This window comes from Phocoena phocoena, chromosome 5 (assembly GCF_963924675.1).
Source record: "Phocoena phocoena chromosome 5, mPhoPho1.1, whole genome shotgun sequence".
NCBI classification, from domain to species: Eukaryota; Metazoa; Chordata; class Mammalia; order Artiodactyla; family Phocoenidae; genus Phocoena; species Phocoena phocoena.
In genome coordinates, this window is record NC_089223.1 from 33,946,219 (window position 1) to 33,965,188 (window position 18,970).

General features: G+C 32.9%; 1 protein-coding gene across 1 annotated transcript in view; it reads left to right on the forward strand.

The window, feature by feature from the left end:
- RBM46 (RNA binding motif protein 46) overlaps positions 1-14,173 on the forward strand; it is a 32,177-nt gene extending 18,004 nt beyond the window's left edge. Inside the window, exon 4 of the mRNA XM_065877691.1 lies at positions 13,213-14,173. Within this exon, the coding sequence (XP_065733763.1) occupies positions 13,213-13,412 (200 nt within the window). The 3' untranslated portion in view covers positions 13,413-14,173. The remainder of the gene's footprint in view (positions 1-13,212) is intronic.
- Positions 14,174-18,970: the final 4,797 nt, after the last annotated feature.

An 18,970-nucleotide genomic window follows, 5' to 3' on the forward strand; every position in this document is an offset into this window, starting at 1 on the left:
GTGAAAGTGGTAGGTCATGGTTTTAAAACTTGAGTAGATAATGCCAAACAGTTTTCCAAAGTGATTATACCAATTTACACTTTATTAGCAGCACATGGGTTTCAGTTGTTCCATACATAACCCTGTCAATACCTTGGGTATTATCAGTCTTTTAATATTGAATATTCTGGTTAGTATATATTGCTGTCTCGTTGAGATTATAACTTCTATATCACTATTTAGTAATATTAGTGAGCATCTTTTAATAGGGTTTTAGGGCATTAAGATATCCTCTTGATGAAGTGTCTCTTGATTTAAGTCTCTTGTCCCTTTATTGTATTGGGTCATCTGTTTTTTTTCTTTATTACTTAAGATACAAGCCCTTTGTTGGAGATATACTTTAACAGATACCTTCTTCCACTTGTGGCTTACCTTTTACTCTCTTCATGATACTCTTTGAAAAAAACAGAAGTTCTTAATTTTAGTGTGGTTCAATTTATCAGTCTTTAAAGTTAGTGCTGTTTGTACCCTGCTTAAGAAATCTTTGCTTACCTTGAAGTGATAAAATAGTCTCCTGTATTATCTTCTGGAAACTTTTTTTTTATCTTTCAAATTTAGTGAGGTTGTGAAGTATGTATTGTATGTATGTGTGTATACACACATACACATACTTATATACACAAACATATATATATAAGTCTTACTATACATTCTGTATTCTCTTCCACTGATTGATTTTATTACAGTGTGTTAATTGTGAAAATCTTAATATTTGGTAGAGAATATCTTCCCAACTTTTTTCTCCATAATTATCTTGACTCATCACAGCCCTTATATTTCCACATGAATTTTAGAATCAGATTGTAAATTTTTACTGAAAGAATCCTACTGGGAATTTGATTGGAATTGAATTGAACCTGTGGCTCAATTTGTGAAGAAATGACATTTTCATAGTATTGGGCCTCCTGATCCATGAAAATTATAGATCTCTCCATTTATTTAGACTTCCTTTAATTTCTCTAAACATAAATATTTGTTTAAATATCTCCTACATTTTTTATTAGATTTGTTCCTAGGTATTTAATGTTTTGCAATGCCATTGTAAAAGGTGCCTTTTCTATTTATGACTGTTCCTGTTTATATCAATACAATTTATTTTTTATGTATTGAATAAAACATTTGAGTATAATGGTTTGTTTTGGCTCTACATTATTTAAAATGTTTCTGTATACACAGTCATGTCAATTGCAAATAATGAGAAATTTTGTCTTCCTTTCTATCCTTATACTTTTCTTTTTTCTCTTGCCTTATTGCACTGGCTAGAACCACTTGTCCAGTCTTGAATACAAATAATGATAGAAGGCATCCTTGTATACTTTCAATATTTCTCCATTAAGGTATGATGTTTGCTGTGGTTTTTATTATAGAAGCCCTTTATCACAGTAAGAATAGTCCCTTCAAGTCCCTTCCTAGTTTGTTAAGAGGTTTTATCACAAATGGGTGATGAATTTTTTCTGTATCTATTTAGATAATTATATCATTTTGTCTATTATTCTTTTAATGTGGTGAATTGCATTGATTGATGTTTGAATGTGACATCAGTCTTGCATTTCTGAAATAAACCCAGTTTGGTCATGGTACATTATCCTTTTTATGTATTGATGAATTTGATTTTTGATACTTTCTTTAGGATTTTGTATCTATGTTCATTCATAAGATTGACCCATACTTTTCCTCATAAAAACATTAGGAAGTTTTTTCTCTTTTACCATTCTGTGGGAGAGTTTGTTTAAGATTGGTGTTATTTTTTGGATATGTGGAATATCATTTAAGAAGCCATCTTAGTTTAGAGTTTTCAGCCTTTCTTTTATTACATTGTATGCATTTCCAGGCTACAAATTGACCTCTTAAGTGTGGTTATAGTTGCATCACATATGTTTAGATGTACTTTATTTTTATCATCATCTTTTTGAAAATATTTTGATTTCTTTTCATGAGTATAAATTTCTAAACATAGGACGATTTTTGTACTTATATTGTTTTTATTTTACTATGATTGGAAAGTATATTATGTATCATTTCAGTCCTTTGTCTTTTGTTTTTTAATGACCAATTAAAGTAAATATTTCATGCCTGCTTAAAAAGAATGTGTTTTCAGTTGTTAATTGCTGTGTATTAGTTTGCTAGGGTTGCTGTGACAAAGTACCACAATCTGGATGGCTTCAGCAACAGAAATTTATTGTCCCACAGTTCTGGAGGCTAGAAATCAGAAATCAAGGTGTTGTTGGGGCCGTGTTCCCTCTGAAGCTGGTAGGGGAGAATTTCCTTGCCACTTTTAGCTTCCAGTGTTTGCCAGTAGTCCTTTAGTTCATTGGCTTATAGATGCATTACTCCAATCTCTGCCTGTGTTGGATATGGTTATCTTCTCCCTGTGTGTCCCTGTGTCTTTATGTGGCATTCTTCTCTCTGTGTTTCTCTATTCCTATAAGGTTATCAATCATAGTAGATTAAGGGTCCACCCTACTCCAGTATGACCTCATCTTAACTAATTACATTTGCAGTTACCCAATTTCCAAATAAGGTCACATTCTGAGGTACTAGGGGTTAGGACTTCAATATATCTTTTTTGGGCACACAGTTCAACTTGTAATATAAATTAGGCCAAGTTTACTAATTATATATAAATTTCTTTATCTTTCATGTTTTTTTGGCCTGCTTATTCTATTACTATGAGAGGGTCATGAAAATCACCTACTATGACTACAAATTTATCTTTTCCTCCTTTTGGTTCTGTCAGTTTTTGCTTTTTATATTTTGAGGTTGTGTATTAGGTGCATAGAAATCTAGAATTGTTATAATTTTCTGGTGAAGTGTACCTTTTATTATTATACTGTGTCATTCTGTCTCTATCATGCATTCCTGCCTTAAAGAATACTTTTTCTGATATTAACATAGACTTACAAGCTTTCTTTTGATTAGGGTTGCATGTGTATTTTTTTCTATATTTTAACTTTTACTTTCCCTGAATCTTAGTCTTAAGATGAGCCCAATATATGGTTAGGTTTTGTTGTTGTTGCTGAAGTTTGTTTTTGTTGAAAGTCTGTGTTTTGAGTTTGCTCAGCTTGAACTGAATATACTTATTGAAATGCTTAGAATTAAGTCTGTTGTCTTGCCATTTGCTTTCTATTCCTTGTTCTGTGTCCCTATTCTATTTCCCTTTTCTCCTTTCTTGCCTTCTTTTGATGAATTATTTGCCCTTTTCTCTCTTCTTCTTTTAGCTGTATTAGTCATAGAGTCTTTATTATCCTTTTAGTTATTACCCTGTAGACTCCAACATGTATTCTTAACTCACTGAAATCTAATATTAATTAGTGCTTTTATTCCATTCCAGACAGTGCAAGGACCTTAGTACACTCTTAACTTTTTAAATTTTCTCTTCCAGTTTTGTGTAGTGTCTTGATATTTCTATATGTCTTTAACTTTTATGTTTTAACTCCCCACATACCTAATTATAATAGTGTTTAGTTAATATAGATTAGTATTCATTTACCATTTATATATCATTTCCTTTGCTCTTTATTTCCTCCTATGTGTCAACTATGATTATTTCTTTATTCTGCTCAAAGAACATTCATTTGTGTTTTCTTTGGTATGAATATACCTATGACAGGTTACCTCAGTTTTGTTTGCCTGAATATGTCTTTAATTCACCTGCCTTTTGAAAGGGTATTTTTACTAGATCAGCAGTTACTTTCCTTTAATTCTTTGAGGCTATTAATTCCACTCACTGTCTTCTGGCTTCCGTTGTTTCTGTTGAGAAGTCAGCTATAATTTGCTTATTACTCCTTTATTGTAAACCTCCCCACCCCCCCAGCTACTTATAACATTTTCTCTTGTGATTTTCACAAGTGTTACTGTGATAGACTTACGTGTAGCTTTCTTAGTTTTTATCTTACTTGGCACTTTCACCACTTCTAAAATCTGTGGATCAGTGTTTTTCACTTGTTTTAGAAAGTTCTAAGTGATTCTGCTTTCATATATTGCTTTTGTCCCATTTTGTCTATCCTTTCTATATGGCACTCCAGTTATACATTTCTTAGACCATTTTACTGTATCCCATTTATCTACTATGTTCTTTCTGTTCTTTTCCATTCTTTTGTATGTTTAGTTTGCATATTTTCTTCAGACCTATCTTTTGGTTCATGAATTCTTTTTTTCATCTGTGTCTAACATGATAAAACCATTATTTGAATTTATTTCTCAGTTCTAAAATTTCATTTGACTTTTTTTATGATTTACACTTTCCCTCCAAAATTTTCAGGTTTGTCTTTTATTTCCTTGAGTATATTAGTCATAATTATTTTAATATCTAGTTCTGAAAACTTTATCTACATTTCCTGTAGATCTTTTACTGTTGACTTTTGTTTCTTGTGCTTTTAGGTCGCATTGTATCTCTTTATTTGATTGGTTCTTTTCAATTGAATTCCAGATATTGTATATGAAAAAATGTGGAGATAATTTGAAAGCGAACATGCTGTTAACTTTATTCAGAGAGGATTTATTTTTGCTTCAGAAAGGTGACCAAAGGACTGGCAATCCCAGATTGTCTTAATCCAGGCAGGGATTGAGAAGATTTGAATTTAATCATCATTAAAGTTGGTCTACTTCTGGTTCAGTTTTATTCACGGTTCCAGACTTGCCTCATCAGTAGCTCCTCAGTTCCAGTTTTTGTCCTCTTATCCTCAGAAATTTGTCTGTCTCTTGCCATCTTCCCTTGCCTTTCAGATTCTTTAGAATTGGCCAACCCTCCTAGGCAAAACACACCTCCAGAAGACGTGCACACCTCTTTGGGTTTCTTGTCTAAGATCACAGTCCCACAATTCTTCAGTCTTGGCCATTCTCAGTGCTTTCATCTAGGTAGTTTTGCTTTTAATAATTGTCTAGGTGTTATAGTTCTCACTGGAGGGGGGGGGTTGATTAAATTACCTATTTCATTATGTAAAACTCAGAAAATACGGTGACTTTTTTCTGCTGAGTTATCTTCAAGATGGGTATTTAAAAATCTGTAGTTTTATGTGGATCATCAAACATTTTTCATTTGTTCATACTCTAATGCAGTTTCTTAGCATAGCTTTGGATATACATTCCTATGAAGAGAGATCCACCAAAATGGATGGATGTCCAGAGTTGTACTATATGTGGCTAAACTAGGCTTCTAAAGTTTAGCTGTTAATAACCCAGATATTTTTTATGGTTTGTATTATTTTGATCATTTATTTCTTTTTAAGATGGAAAGAAAGGATATTGATATTTTTCAAATTCACTTAGATTCTTTGGCTTTCTGCTTATCAAAAATTGGGCAATCTCAGTTGTTTTTAAAATCCTTTTCTTATTTTATTGGTAGAGTAGTACTTCTTGGAGAAACCAACTAATAAGGACTTAATTTGTATAGAAAGATATGTTTTTTCTGTTAATGTATTCACTCATAATTTTCATTCCAAAATCAAAATACTGTTCTCTTTGTTCATCTTTGCAGAACTTCAGAAATAACTATCACTTTTTTCTTTTCCTCTAAATTTATTTTCATATTTACTGATCAAATAGTTTTTACCTAAAGTTATCAAGGGTTCCATGCACTTCCAAGATAAGGGATAACATCAGTCTAAAGACTCAATTCTTTTCTGTCTTCACTGCTTACAGACAGGGAACACAGTCTCTTCAGCCTGGACTTATGTAGAAGAATTCGGAGAAAATAAACAGGTAAGAAAAAGTCTCTTAGGAATATTAAGTGATATATTTAGTTTCCAGAAAGCCAGTTATAAATTATTCTTCTTACGGTTTTAAGAAGAAATAGTTAAAGTTGTTCAATGAAACCTTGTGAAAGTTTTAAATTATTATAGTTTTGTTAATTATAGATGCATTAAGCAAAGTTTTAAAGAGTTAAACTGACTTCTATATTTCAGGTCTACTGAAAACTTTTAACATACTAGTGTGTACATTGTGAACCACCAGGATGGCAAAGAGTATTAAGGTGGAGGTAGTTGCAATGAGTGTATTATGAAGTAGATTACCCAGAATTTCTCAAACTTATTTGAAAATAGAACTCTAGTTTTTTCAAACTTACTAAACCAAAATTGTTATTGATACAATTTAGAATAAAAGTTATGTTTATTAGGATTCACTGTTTAGTTTTTCCAACATGGTACTGAGAAGGATAAGTTTTAGTAGAAAGCTAAAGGTAGTTTATAATAAGTTTGAGTAAAGATTATTACTATCCAAACTCCTTTTTACATGTAGAGGCAAAAAGAATGTTGTAGTTCCCTGGGTAGTAATCCGAATGTTCTTGAGTAGGTTACAATCCTAGTTTGCTATAGCTTGGATCATAATTTTCCCTCTCATAGGCTGCTCTTTTATTCCTCTCTTTCCAAAATGGTATAGAAACTAGCATGGAAAGGAATTTGATGTTAATTCAATCTCTTAATACAAAGGTAGCAAGCTGGAAGCTCTTGATATGGTTTGTTTGGTCTCTTCAGTTTTTTGAAAGGAAAGCAGCTGTGTTTCATTTCAGTACAAATAGCTGGACAGCATTTGTTTTATATTTGTTTCTTTTTGAGTTCTTCTTTTGTTTGTTACATCTTGGACTCTGAAGGCATTTGAGTTTGTAATTGCTGTGTTTAATGTATTTTAAGAATTTTTCTGATTTGTTTTTAATGTTTTCCTATTATATAGTATCCCTATTAAGAGTTCTTCCCAAACTGATTTGCCAAGTTGTTGAGTGAAGTAACTGTTTCTATGGTCAAGTTTGGGAAGAACCATGTACTATATATACTCCCCTTGGAAATCATAATGCATGTTAGCATCCTGAATAATTGCAGTAGCAATTTGTTTAGCTGTTAAACCCATCTTTCTTAAAATTTTCCCAATTATTTTTGGCCTAAGGGATTCTTGTTTTGACAAGGTACTTGAATTGTGTGGGATATAGTTTGAGACACATTTAAACTAACCTAGAGAAACACTTGGGATTTCTTTATAACTTTTTTGAGGTATAATTGAAATACAATAAAATGCACATATTTAAAGTGTACACTTTGGTCAGTTTTGCTTTATGTATAAGTCTGTGAAATGACACCAAAATCAAGAAAATAAACATTTCTTTCACCTCTACTATAATCCATTCCTCCTACTCTCTTTTCTAGGCAACCACTGAACTGATTGCTGTCACTATAGTGACATTAGTTTGCATTTTCTAGGATTTCAAACCCTTGTTTTTAAAGTTTAAATTACAATCTTTAGAGATAATTTAGAATGAAATGGCTGTAATTTCTTAAAAATAAAAGTACTGATACCTGACAAAGTATATGTTTATGATTGTTATACAATATCGAAGTTTCAGAGTAAGAATTTAAAATCCAAATCACTCTTTCAAAATTATATGGGAAAATACGTTGTAAATTAAAAAAATAATTTAGTTGAAAACAGAAATAGGTGATTTTTCCCCCAAAATTGAATCTGAAAAATATAATCATCTAGTAAAATCAGAGAACTAATTAACTAGAACCTTATAAGGAAACAGTTACAGACAATAATTTTCTTATCCAGCCACCTGTTGCTAAGATTATCATACTCAAACCCTCCTATAAATCATCTTAAAACAGAAATAGTGGCCTGAGTTACCCTGTGGGCCTAGTCTTAGAAAAAATGTTGGTCATTGCCCATCTACTTTTTGCCCTTTGCTGTCAGTCACCTGATAGGAAAAATTAAGTAGACAATAAAAATACTTTTTAAAAATTGAAGTAGGGAAAGTAAATGAAGTAAAAATGCCAGTAAATTTGATAATACTAGTGTATTCCAGCCAAAAGTATCACTTAAAAATTTATAGTTAATGATTTTTAAATATTTCATAGGTTATAAGTTGCTTAATAATTACCAATACTGAAAATTCTTTCCTCTGCCTTATAGTTAGCTCTTAGTCTTCAGTACTAGGAGAAAGTACAAAATAATAAATGTTAATAATATTCTAATACAGATGATTTTTGTAAATCTCTGTGTTTGAACCCAGCTGTATTTTATATTCTGGGTATGTATAATAAATACTGTTACCAAAAACTTGTTTTGCAGATGAAATTCGGTGGTTCAGTAAAAGAAAGTTATTGAGTTATAGTTATGACTCTTGGAATGTTAGAAATTGAAATAATAAAATGGTAAAATGAAATTTTTTCAAAAATTTTTATAAAGATCTCATAGAAATCTAAAGAAATACTTAAAATGTGTATTAAGGTGGGAAATGTATTTCATAGGTCAAAATATCAGGTGCTTCACCCTTATACATTGCTGTTGGAAGTGTTAAAATGGTACAGCTGCCTTGGAAAATACTTGGCAATACCTCAGAAAGTTAAAAGTAGAGTTTACCATATGACCCAGCAATTCCATTCCTAGTTATTTACTCACGAGAATTGAAGACATATGTCCACACAAAATCTTGTGCATATTATTCCTTAGCGGCATTATTCCTAATGGCCAAAAGGTGGAAGCAACCTGGATGTCCGTTGACTAATGAATGGATAAACAAAATGCAGTATCTCCATACAGTGGTTATAAAAAGGAATGAAGTTCTGATACATACTACATGGATGAACCTTGAAAATATTATGCTAAGAAGCCAGTTAAAAAAGACCACATAAATTATATGATTCCATTTATATGAAAAATCCAGAGTAGGCAAATCTATAGAAACAGAAAAATTAGTGGTTGCTGGGTCTGGTGGAGAGGGAATGGGGGGCGACTGCTAGTAAGTACAGAGTTTCTGTTGAGGGTGATGAAAATTTCGGGAAAGTGGAGTTTGGTTGCACAACTTGTGAATATACTAAAAACCACTGAATTGTACACTTTAAAAAGGTGCATCAAAAAGAGAGGGGGTGGGTGTGAAGGTAGAACTCAGAGCTAACAAGGAAAAGAAAAAAAACAATTATGAAGAATTTACTTTCTAATGGAAAATTAGTTTAAAGAATATCTGGTCAGAAACAAACTAAAAGAAAAAGATTAGTATGAGAAGACGCTTTCAACTGAACTCACTTTAAGGTGTCTATTAAGGGTTTCCCCCTCTTCATATGAAACAAAAGCAGCTAGAGAATCTGTGATGTTCGGTCAAGAGGTGTAAGAGAATTAGAAACAAAAAAGGGACACACGAGAAGAGAGTAAATCAGTATATACCTATTGCTTAGTTTTCACTGAGGAACATATTGGTGGTATTCATCTCTTGTGCTGGACAGAGAAAGGTAGGAGACCAAATTATAATCACTGCAGAGGCGGGACTGGCAAGCAGGTGATGAATGTGCTGCCAGGCTCTGCTCTTGTGCCCATGTCAGATGTGGCGCTACAGTTACTACTCACTTTCTTGCTCATTCCAGACACAGCTTCAGAATCCCTTGGAATCCAGGGTCCTTTTAGTGATTACTGCTTGATTAGAATTGGCACTTAAGGTTAAGCCTATTTACTGGTCTTAATATAGGTCAAAGTTATTCTGTAAAAATGTATCCATTCAGCATATAAATATGAAATTTTAGAGGATTTGATCAAAATGTTATCTCTCATAATCATATTAAAGCGTTAAAAGGGCCTTTTCTTCAAATGAAGTGTTACATAAAAGTTTAGCATATAAAGCAAGGGAATGCAGAGCTGTGTGAATTTAAGTGGGAAGTGTGGGCGTGGGCAGCCTCAAGCAGAAGCCAGGTAGCTTAGAGCACCCTCTACTTTATTTCTCTCCCCCTACGCACAACAACCTTTTGAAACGCTTTCTCTCAACCCAGTTTTGAGAAGATTGCCAGAGTAAAATGCTTGATCAAGTGGAAATAATACTTTCCTAGGAACTGGGAAGCCTAATTTTTAATTTGTTTTTTTCTCCATTTAACTGTGGGAATATGGAACAGTCACTTAATCAACCATCTTTTGTCTGTAAAATTCTTCAGTGAAAGAGGTGGTTTGAATTAGAGACTTCCGAGGACTCAACCTATTGCTATTTAATATTTTGATTTAGAGAATCTAATTAGTCAGAAATTTTATTGATATCAGTGGTAAAAAGGCAAAACCAATAAGAATGATCAAAAGGCTTGAACAGATACTTTACTAAAGAAGATGTTCAAGTGGTCACTGAACACGTTATTAGTCATAAGGGAAATCCAGATTAAAGCCAGAATGAGATACCATTCATATCACTGGAATAGCGATGATTAAAAACACTGGCAATAACAAATGTTGGTGAGGGTTTGGAGCAATTGGACCTCTCATATTTTATTGACGTGAGTGTAAAAATGATCACAATGCACTGTTCGGCAGTATCTATCTCTAACCTACCACCCAGCAATTCTACTCTTAGTTATTTACCCCAAAGAAATGAAAATATATATCCACAAAAGGACTTGTATAAGAATGTGCATAACAGCTTTATCCATAATAGTCAAAATTTAGAAGCAACCCAGATCTTTATCAGCAGGTGAGTGTGAGTGGATAAAGAAATTGTAGTATATTCATTCAATGGAATACTACTGAACAATAAAAAGGAAGCTACTGCTACATACAATATGAATGAATCTTAGAAATTATGTTGAGAGAAGACATAAAAAAATACTTTAAGAATACATTTTATATGAAGTCCAAGAACAGTCAAAACTAAGCTATAGTGATAGAAATCAGAAAGTGGTTGCCTCCAAAGAGCTCTTGACTGGAATGGATGATGGGAACTTCTAGATTGATGGACATGTTTTATATCTTGTTTTGGGTGTTGGTTATATAGCTTTATACAGTTATCAGAACTCATTGAAATGAACACATAGGATGTATGCATTTTATTGTATGTAAATTGTACCTCAATTTAGAAAGTGTTAATTAAGACAGTTGAATAATTCTCAGTGTAAAAACTTAAATTCTGAAATTGGCTCTGTATCATTCCCTTAAGAAGAGGGGGGAAGGGGAGTAATATCCCAGTCTGAGGCAGAAACAGTGGGATTGAAGAGCTAAGGATGTTCATTGGGAAGAAAAAGCAGGGGTGGGCAAGTAAGTATATGTTAGGAATTTTAATTCATTTGTTAATTTGTGAATCAGTGATGTTTTCTGATTTTTATTGTCTGTGATATATAAGTTGTATGTTAGGGGAAAACATGGTTCATCTAGGTTTATCTCACAGTTACTGTCTCAAGTTTGACATGTATTATATTTTCTAATCACCCAGATGTTTTCCCAAATATATTTAGATTCTTAACTTGTAAAAAAAATATTTTTGAAATGTTTATAAAACATCTGAAGCTTTTCGTTTCCTAATCTTTGTAGTATTAGGGGGAATTTTTTTTCTTAATTTATCCTCTGTGAATAAAGTCATCAAAGTGAACTTTTAATTTTATACTTTTAGTCTCCTTAAAAATGTGAGAATAAAACAGTCCATTAGGGTATTTGGAAATTGAAGGTTTACATCAGGGGAATATCAGAAATACAAATTTTCTGACCTGATAAGCACTCTGCTAGTAGCCAGTTGTCCGTCTATCTTCTTTGTGAAATCTCCTGAAGATCTCTTTTTTATCCACATTTCATGAGTAGGCTGCATTAGATCTTGAATGAATATAAACCCAAAGTGAAAGTGATTTCTCTGAAAACTACATTTCCCCACATACAGAAGTATAAATATTTAAAGATCTGTTCTTCTAAATCATGTTGTCTGTACCACACTGTTAAAATTTGAAAGAGCTAGTTATATATACATGCTTAATAAGGAATTTATTGTATTTGTGTGATAACGTTTAGAAGAAGAGAATCAGAACTTTTTTTTTTAGCAATTATTTGAATTATCAGGAACACTAAGGTTTTTGTTTATACTCAATGCCATAACGCTTCAGGCAAAGTGGATCCTTGAAGAGAAGAAAAAAAGTTCTCTAATACCTAGAGTTATCCTACTTTTGGATATTAGAAAAGCAAATGGTGTCAAAGTCATTCCTTATCCAGTTTCAAAATACTGAAAATATTTTGAACTGTATGCCTTGAATGTATTTATGTTTTCTTGGAACAAACTGCTTTTATTGATCTTATGGTACCATTAATAAAAAGGTTATAAAATTATTCTAATTAGAGTTTTACAGTGCTAGAAATTAAACCTATATTTAACTGATTTTTATTTTTTCTTAACTAGGTCCTTTCTGATGTTGCTTGAGCTTATTCTCCTGCAGTTGATCTCATTCCTGTTGGCTTAATATTAAGTCCCATGACAATACTAAGTTAATATTCATTTTTAGGCCTCATTTATGGCACCAGGAAAATATAGAAAAAACTTTACCTGTGCATTAGATGATCTAATTTCTTCTGTTCTTAGAAACACCATACCTTTTGTAAATAATCACTTCATAGTCATTTTCACACCCTTGGCTTACTCTACACCAAAGAACATAGTTGAGTTTTTGGAAAGTACAGGATTTGCAAATTTGGTCTTTAGTACTCACAGACGTCTATAAACATTATAACTAATGAAGCAGGAAATTATTCATACATAAGATGAATGTTTATTGTGGAATAGTAGTATTTCAAGTGTTGGTTTCTAAAGAAATAATTTGGTTTAATTTTGGGATTTTTCTGTACTGTAAGTTGATAATGGTTTCTTGAAGTTTATTTTATAAACATGATTCATTTTACTGTTTTATGGTACCAGTAGGATTCTAATGTTAAATTGGTTTGTGGGGTTATATAAATGTTTACATTAGTATTTAAATAATGAAATATTAGACAGTTTTTGCAGTCCAGGGGTAAATGTGTCTGCTGGTTTGATACCTAATACAATTTCAAAAAAGAAGCAAATATGAATTCACTGTTTTATATCTTTTCTTCTTGGATGATCCCTTAGTGTCAGTACCAAATTTAAAAGGAGTTTCCTTGTGGATAGAGCAAGAGAAATCAGAGGTTCTCTTTTTCGGTGATCATAAAGACACAAAACAATTAATAGATATCCAAGAATGCATTCTAGTAAGATCTCTGAAGCACTGTGTCAGTGAAAGTTTACGTAATACTGACTGATGAAACTATCAGGATTTGCAATGCAGTGAATGCTGAAGCAGTCTTTACCAGCAATATAAGATTATCAGGATTTTGAATGTTAGAACATTATGTTAAACTGTGATTATAGTTTTAATGCTTTGTCTCTTTGAATTAAATTTGTAACCATAAAGATGTGAAGCATAATTGTTATGTATTTATTTACAGACTACAATTTCCGTCGCAGCTCAATAAATAGTCTTTCCCCTGTTAGTGCTACCCTCTCTTCTTGGCCTCCCAGCCTGCTTCCTTACACTTCAAGGCCTTATTCTTATCCAAGCTATCCCTTGTCACCAACAGTATCACTTGCTAATGGCAGCCATGTTGGACAGCGGCTATATATCTCCAATCAGGCCTCATTCTTCTGAAGAAAATATTATAAATAGGAGTATGAAAGTTTCCTTGTAAAACATGCAAATTAAAATACTGTTTTATTTTAGAATCGGGTTTGTACATTTGGTTTTAAAATGATAATTATATATTTATTTCAACATAGTAAATATCAGTCACAATTCAGAATAACCTACCATTGTAAAACTTTTAAAAATGCTAAGTTTAAAAAGTTACTTAGTGATTTCTCTTGATAAAGTTATAACAAACTGCTGTTCTTTTTAAACTTTTGGGATTTTAAATAACTTCTGATTCCTGAGTGGTCAGTAGAACCCAGAAGTTTACATTAAATTTTTTCATTGTAACTTTGCTAAATAGAGTTTCTCAAGTATTAAAGCACTTGCAGACAGTGGTTACACTAGATTTGATTACCAAGGATCACTATCTGTATTAGCGATTAGAACAATTATATAAACAGAAGCATCTAACTATTATGTAGAAAGAAATGAAGGGCAAAAAGATTAAGATGCAGATTTTATGCAGTACTAAAGAAAAAGCAATCTACCATTGTGGTCCTTGAAAATAACTATAAATATTTTAGTTAATTGTTTGTTGTAGAAATACATTATAATTTTGCTGTTAATGTATTTAAGGTTTTTATAGTTATGCTCCATTTGTGTTTTTGATATTCACTGTATAGTTCTTTGAGTAATAAGTGTTATGGTCTTTAATGTTGAAATCATGTGTTAATTTTTGTACTTGAATTCAAATTCTTTGACATTAAATATACGATGCTTCTAATATGCACGTGTTTCACTTTTGTTTATTGGTATGCACAAAAAAATTAGCTCTCACAACCGCTTTGACCTTCTGAGAACAATTTCCCCTACTTGGTATACATAGGCTCAGTGTCTTCATTGGGACCAAAGCAAAGGATACTGCAGAAAGAAAATTAATAGTTTTGTGAAACGTAACAAAAGTCCTTTTCAGGGGCCAATAGAAATACTTTTTTCATGAACCCAGTGACATTTCCTCCATTTTTTATGAATAATTAATGAATCCAGGTTATTTGGACTGTTTAATAGTTTAGCAGTATACATCTGTAATCAGTTTCTAATGATGGTTTGCATAATTTATAGAGACAAAAATCTTTCCTCTTAGAATACCAGACATTAACTTTGTTGATCAACTCATTGTATGGGGTATATGGTTTTCATTAATAGAATATGAAATGGTTGCATATATTTCTTCTACTAAAGTTTTTCCTAGCAGAAGTTATCGGAGAGTAAATTAGTTTCTTTTTTCATCCTCTAAAGAAAGTTCATTCCATCTAACTATATGTAATACTTTCCAGGTTACTGCCTTAGATCTTCTAATTTAAATGAGCATAGACATTATACTTAACTAGCATTATTTTTTTTCTGACATCTGATTTTACAGTTTTAACTCCCGTGACTCACAGGTTCATATCACTCCTTCAGCAAACATAACGAGTATTTATTTCGTTAGCTACTGTGGAAATACCCTTGGGATGCAGAGGTGACTCAGATTGCAAGCCAGAAGATAAACAGACAATTTAGTTTTTCATAGAAACATTTGGAATGGACCAAATAATAATTACAAGTTCACACATAACTTTTTCACTTAAAATATTACACAGTTGACCCTTGAACAATATGCGTTTGAACTGCACAGGTCCACTTATACGTGGATTATTTTTTCAATAAATACGTACTGCAGTAGTACACCATCCATGGTTGGTTGAATCAGCCAGTATGGAACCATGGGTGCTGGAGGGTGGGCACCCCCAATGCCTGCATTCTTCAAGGGTCAGTTGTATATCACAAACAATTCAGAGAGCTTACTGACCACATAGTGTATTTGGAGGTCCATGGTTATATGGTGGGAAACGTATAAGCTTTGGCATCAGGTTTGATTACCACTTCTGCCAAGTAACAGGTCTTTGAACTTGTACACATTTTTTAATCTCTCTGAGCCATACTTTCAAATCTGTATAATCATGATATACATAAACCTTATAATGTTAAAGGTAAAACACTTGCTAAGTAGAAGACACTCAAATGGTAGACTATTATTTAGGTATAATTATATGAAGAATATAGTAGTCATTTGTACTGGTTTTTCATTCCTTCTGCCTCCTTCAACCAGAAATATATAAATCAGTGCATTCATATCAAGCACTGTCTCTTTCTGTGATGTTATGGTTGAGCAGTTTTGTTCATACTGCATATGAAATTTCGTTTGACTTGTGAACATTAGCTACTAATTATTTGCTGCATTAATTCTTGTAGCACAGGCTCTATAATAAGCTATCGACCACAAGCCATTATTGGTAAGTTTCTTAGCTATATCATGCAGCTCATTGGGCAGGGAAACACTTCTAAAGACAGTCCTTTATCAAATTCTTTGTACAATTTTGTGCCAGGGGTTGTGGCTGAGATGTTCTACTAAGTAGCCATGATCCCTTGGCTTGCATAAAATCCCTTGTAAGCAGAAAGGTTATGCAGAAAGTTTAACCTTACCTCTCTTCTCTAGTTTTTCTTTTACAATATTGGAGTGGGAGAGTTTTCCCTAACTATGACCCAAAATCTAGAGCCATAATAGAAAAATTTGGTAAGTCCAATTTAAAAAGGAAAGCCTGTGTGGCAAGAAAGTGCCGTGGGTCGTGTCAAAAGACAAATGATGAACAATAATGGAGAATTGTTTCACAAAGGGCTAATCTCTAGTAATAAAAAGATCATCCACTCAAGAGGAAAATGGACAAAATGTATGAAGGCAGATGACGGATGGCCCTTAAATGTTTGAAAAGGTGCTTTATCTCACTCATAAGAAAAATGCAAACTAAAAATTCAGATTTGCAGAAATTCAAAAGGTTGTTAAACCTTTGGAGGCATTGAAGGAAATGAGCATTCTCATACATTGCTGGTGGGATTATAAACTGGTGTAGAGAACAATTTGGCAGCTATCATCCAAAATTACAAATACTTAAATCTTTTGATCCAGCAATCCTACTTCTGGGATATACTTGCATATGTGTACAAAATGGTATGTGTGAAACACTATTCATTGAAATAGTTTGTAACCCAAATACCCATCATTAGGGGACTGATTAAATAAAATAATAAATTTATTGGTGCACAATAAAAGGTTTTACAAAAGAATAAGAATACTCTTTATTCCTAATACAGAACGAGAGATGTGAAAAAGAGCAAGGTTCCGAAATATGTGTGTAAGATCCTATGATGTATTTTGGGTAAAGAGGGAGAAAACATTTGTATGTGCTTATATTTGCACACCAAACTGTGGAAGGATTACAAAAAACTAAATGATTATGAGGAAAACATACGAGATCACACTTTAAAAGTTTCCTTTACTTCAGACACAACTCCATGATAAATCAGTCTATCTATTTATCTATCTATTCATCTATATTTTATCTAAATTTCTTTTAGGTAAAAAGACATATAACTGTTCTCTGAAACAAAATGAAGATCTTTAGTGAACCACACCCAAACAAAAGCACATTAGGAAAAAGTACACTGATGTATTTACTGAGTGACCAGAAGTTAATGGGTTTTGAGTAGGGATCTAGGGCAAAATAAACACATGTGGTAAAGGCAGCAATGCAATCAGCTATTCACTTCACCAATTTTGACTCAGTGGGTTCAACATACTTCAAATGTGTCACTAATTATTATGTGTGTGTGAAGCATGTATAATCTCTGATAGTAAAAACAATGAAGACCTCTAGGATTTGAAACAAAGTTGTGTTATCTTAGGCAAATAATTCTCCTTCTGAAAAACAGGTCTTGGCTTGTGATTTGGCGTAATAGAGACTGACCCGCATGAATTGGGTGTTACTTTATCACCACGTACAAGTCCAGCAGCACCACCATCAAGTGGAAATGGCATATCACAGTCTAAAGAACTTTGTGCTATACTGCCGTCCTTTGCTCTTTTGTATTATGGGGGATTCCTGAAGTCAGTTGGCTAAGGGGGAAAATTTTGGAAATAATGGAACTCACCAAAACCCAAATCTCTTTATACATCCTCTGTAAACTATACAGAACAACAAAAAGCAAATAAAACCCACACATGATCCACACCTTTTGCACAACTAGAGAACACTACAGTTTGCAAACTACCCGTAAGTAAAAATAAGTATGGATAACAAATTCCAGAAGTGTTTTATATTATTATTGAGATGTGTTTCACATATAACACTATATTAGTTTCAGGTATATAACATAATGATTCAATATTTGTATATATAAATAAATCTTAACATCCATCACCACACATACTTACAAGTTTGTCTTGTAATGAGAACTTTTAAGATCTATTCTTTTAGCAATTTTCAATGTACAATACAGTATTATTAACTATAGTCACCATGCTGTACATCTCATGACTTATTTTTTCCTTTTTTAAATTTTTTGTTTTTTACATCTTTAAAGGAGTATAATTGCTTTACAGTGTTGTGTTTCTGCTGTACAACAAAGTGAGTCAGCTATATGTATACATATATCCGTGTATCCCCTCCCTCTTGAGACTCCTTCCCACTCTCCCTACCGCTCTAGGTCATCACAAAGCTTTGAGCTGATCCCCCTGTGCTATGCAGCAGCTTCCCACTAGCCATCCATTTTACATTTGGTAGTGTATATATGTCAATGCTCCTCTCTCACTTCGTCTCAGCTTCCCCTTCCCCACGTGTGTCTTCAAGTCCGTTCTCTACGTCTGCGTCTTTATTCCTGTCCTGCCACTAGGTTCATCAGTACCATTGTTTTTAGATTCCACGTATATGTGTTAGCATATGGTATTTGTTTTTCTTTTTCTGACTTACTTCACTCTGTATGACAGACTCTAGGTCCATCCACCTCACTACATATAACTCAATTTTGTTCCTTTTTATGGCTGAATGATATTCCATTGTATATCTGTGGCACATCTTCTTTACCCATTCATCTGTCGATGGGCATTTAAGTTGCTTCCATGTCCTGGCGATTGTAAATAGTGCTGCAGTGAACATTGTGGTACATGTATCTTTTTGAATTATGGTTTTCTCAGGGTTTATGCCCAGCAGTGGCATTGCTGGGTCGTATGGTAGTTCTATTTTTAGTCTTTTACGGAACCTCCATATTGTTCTCCATAGTGGCTGTATCAATTTACATTCCCACCAACAGTGCAGGAGCGTTCCATTTTCTGCACACCCTCTTCAGCATTTATTGTTTCTAGATTAATTGATGATAACCATTCTGACTGGTGTGAGGTGATACCTCATTGTGGTATGATTTGCATTTCTCTAATGATTAGTGATGTTGAGCATCTTTTCATGTGTTGGTTGGAAAACTGTATGTCTTCTTTGGAGAAATGTCTATTGAGGTCTTCTGCCCATTTTTGGATTGAGTTGTTTGTTTTTTTGATATTGAGCTGAATGAACTGCTTGTAAATTTTGGAGATTAATGCTATGTCAGTTGCTTCATTTGCAGATATTTTATACCATTCTGAGGGTTGTCTTTTGGTCTTGTTTATGGTTTCCTTTGCTGTGCAAAAGCTTTGAAGTTTCATTAGGTCC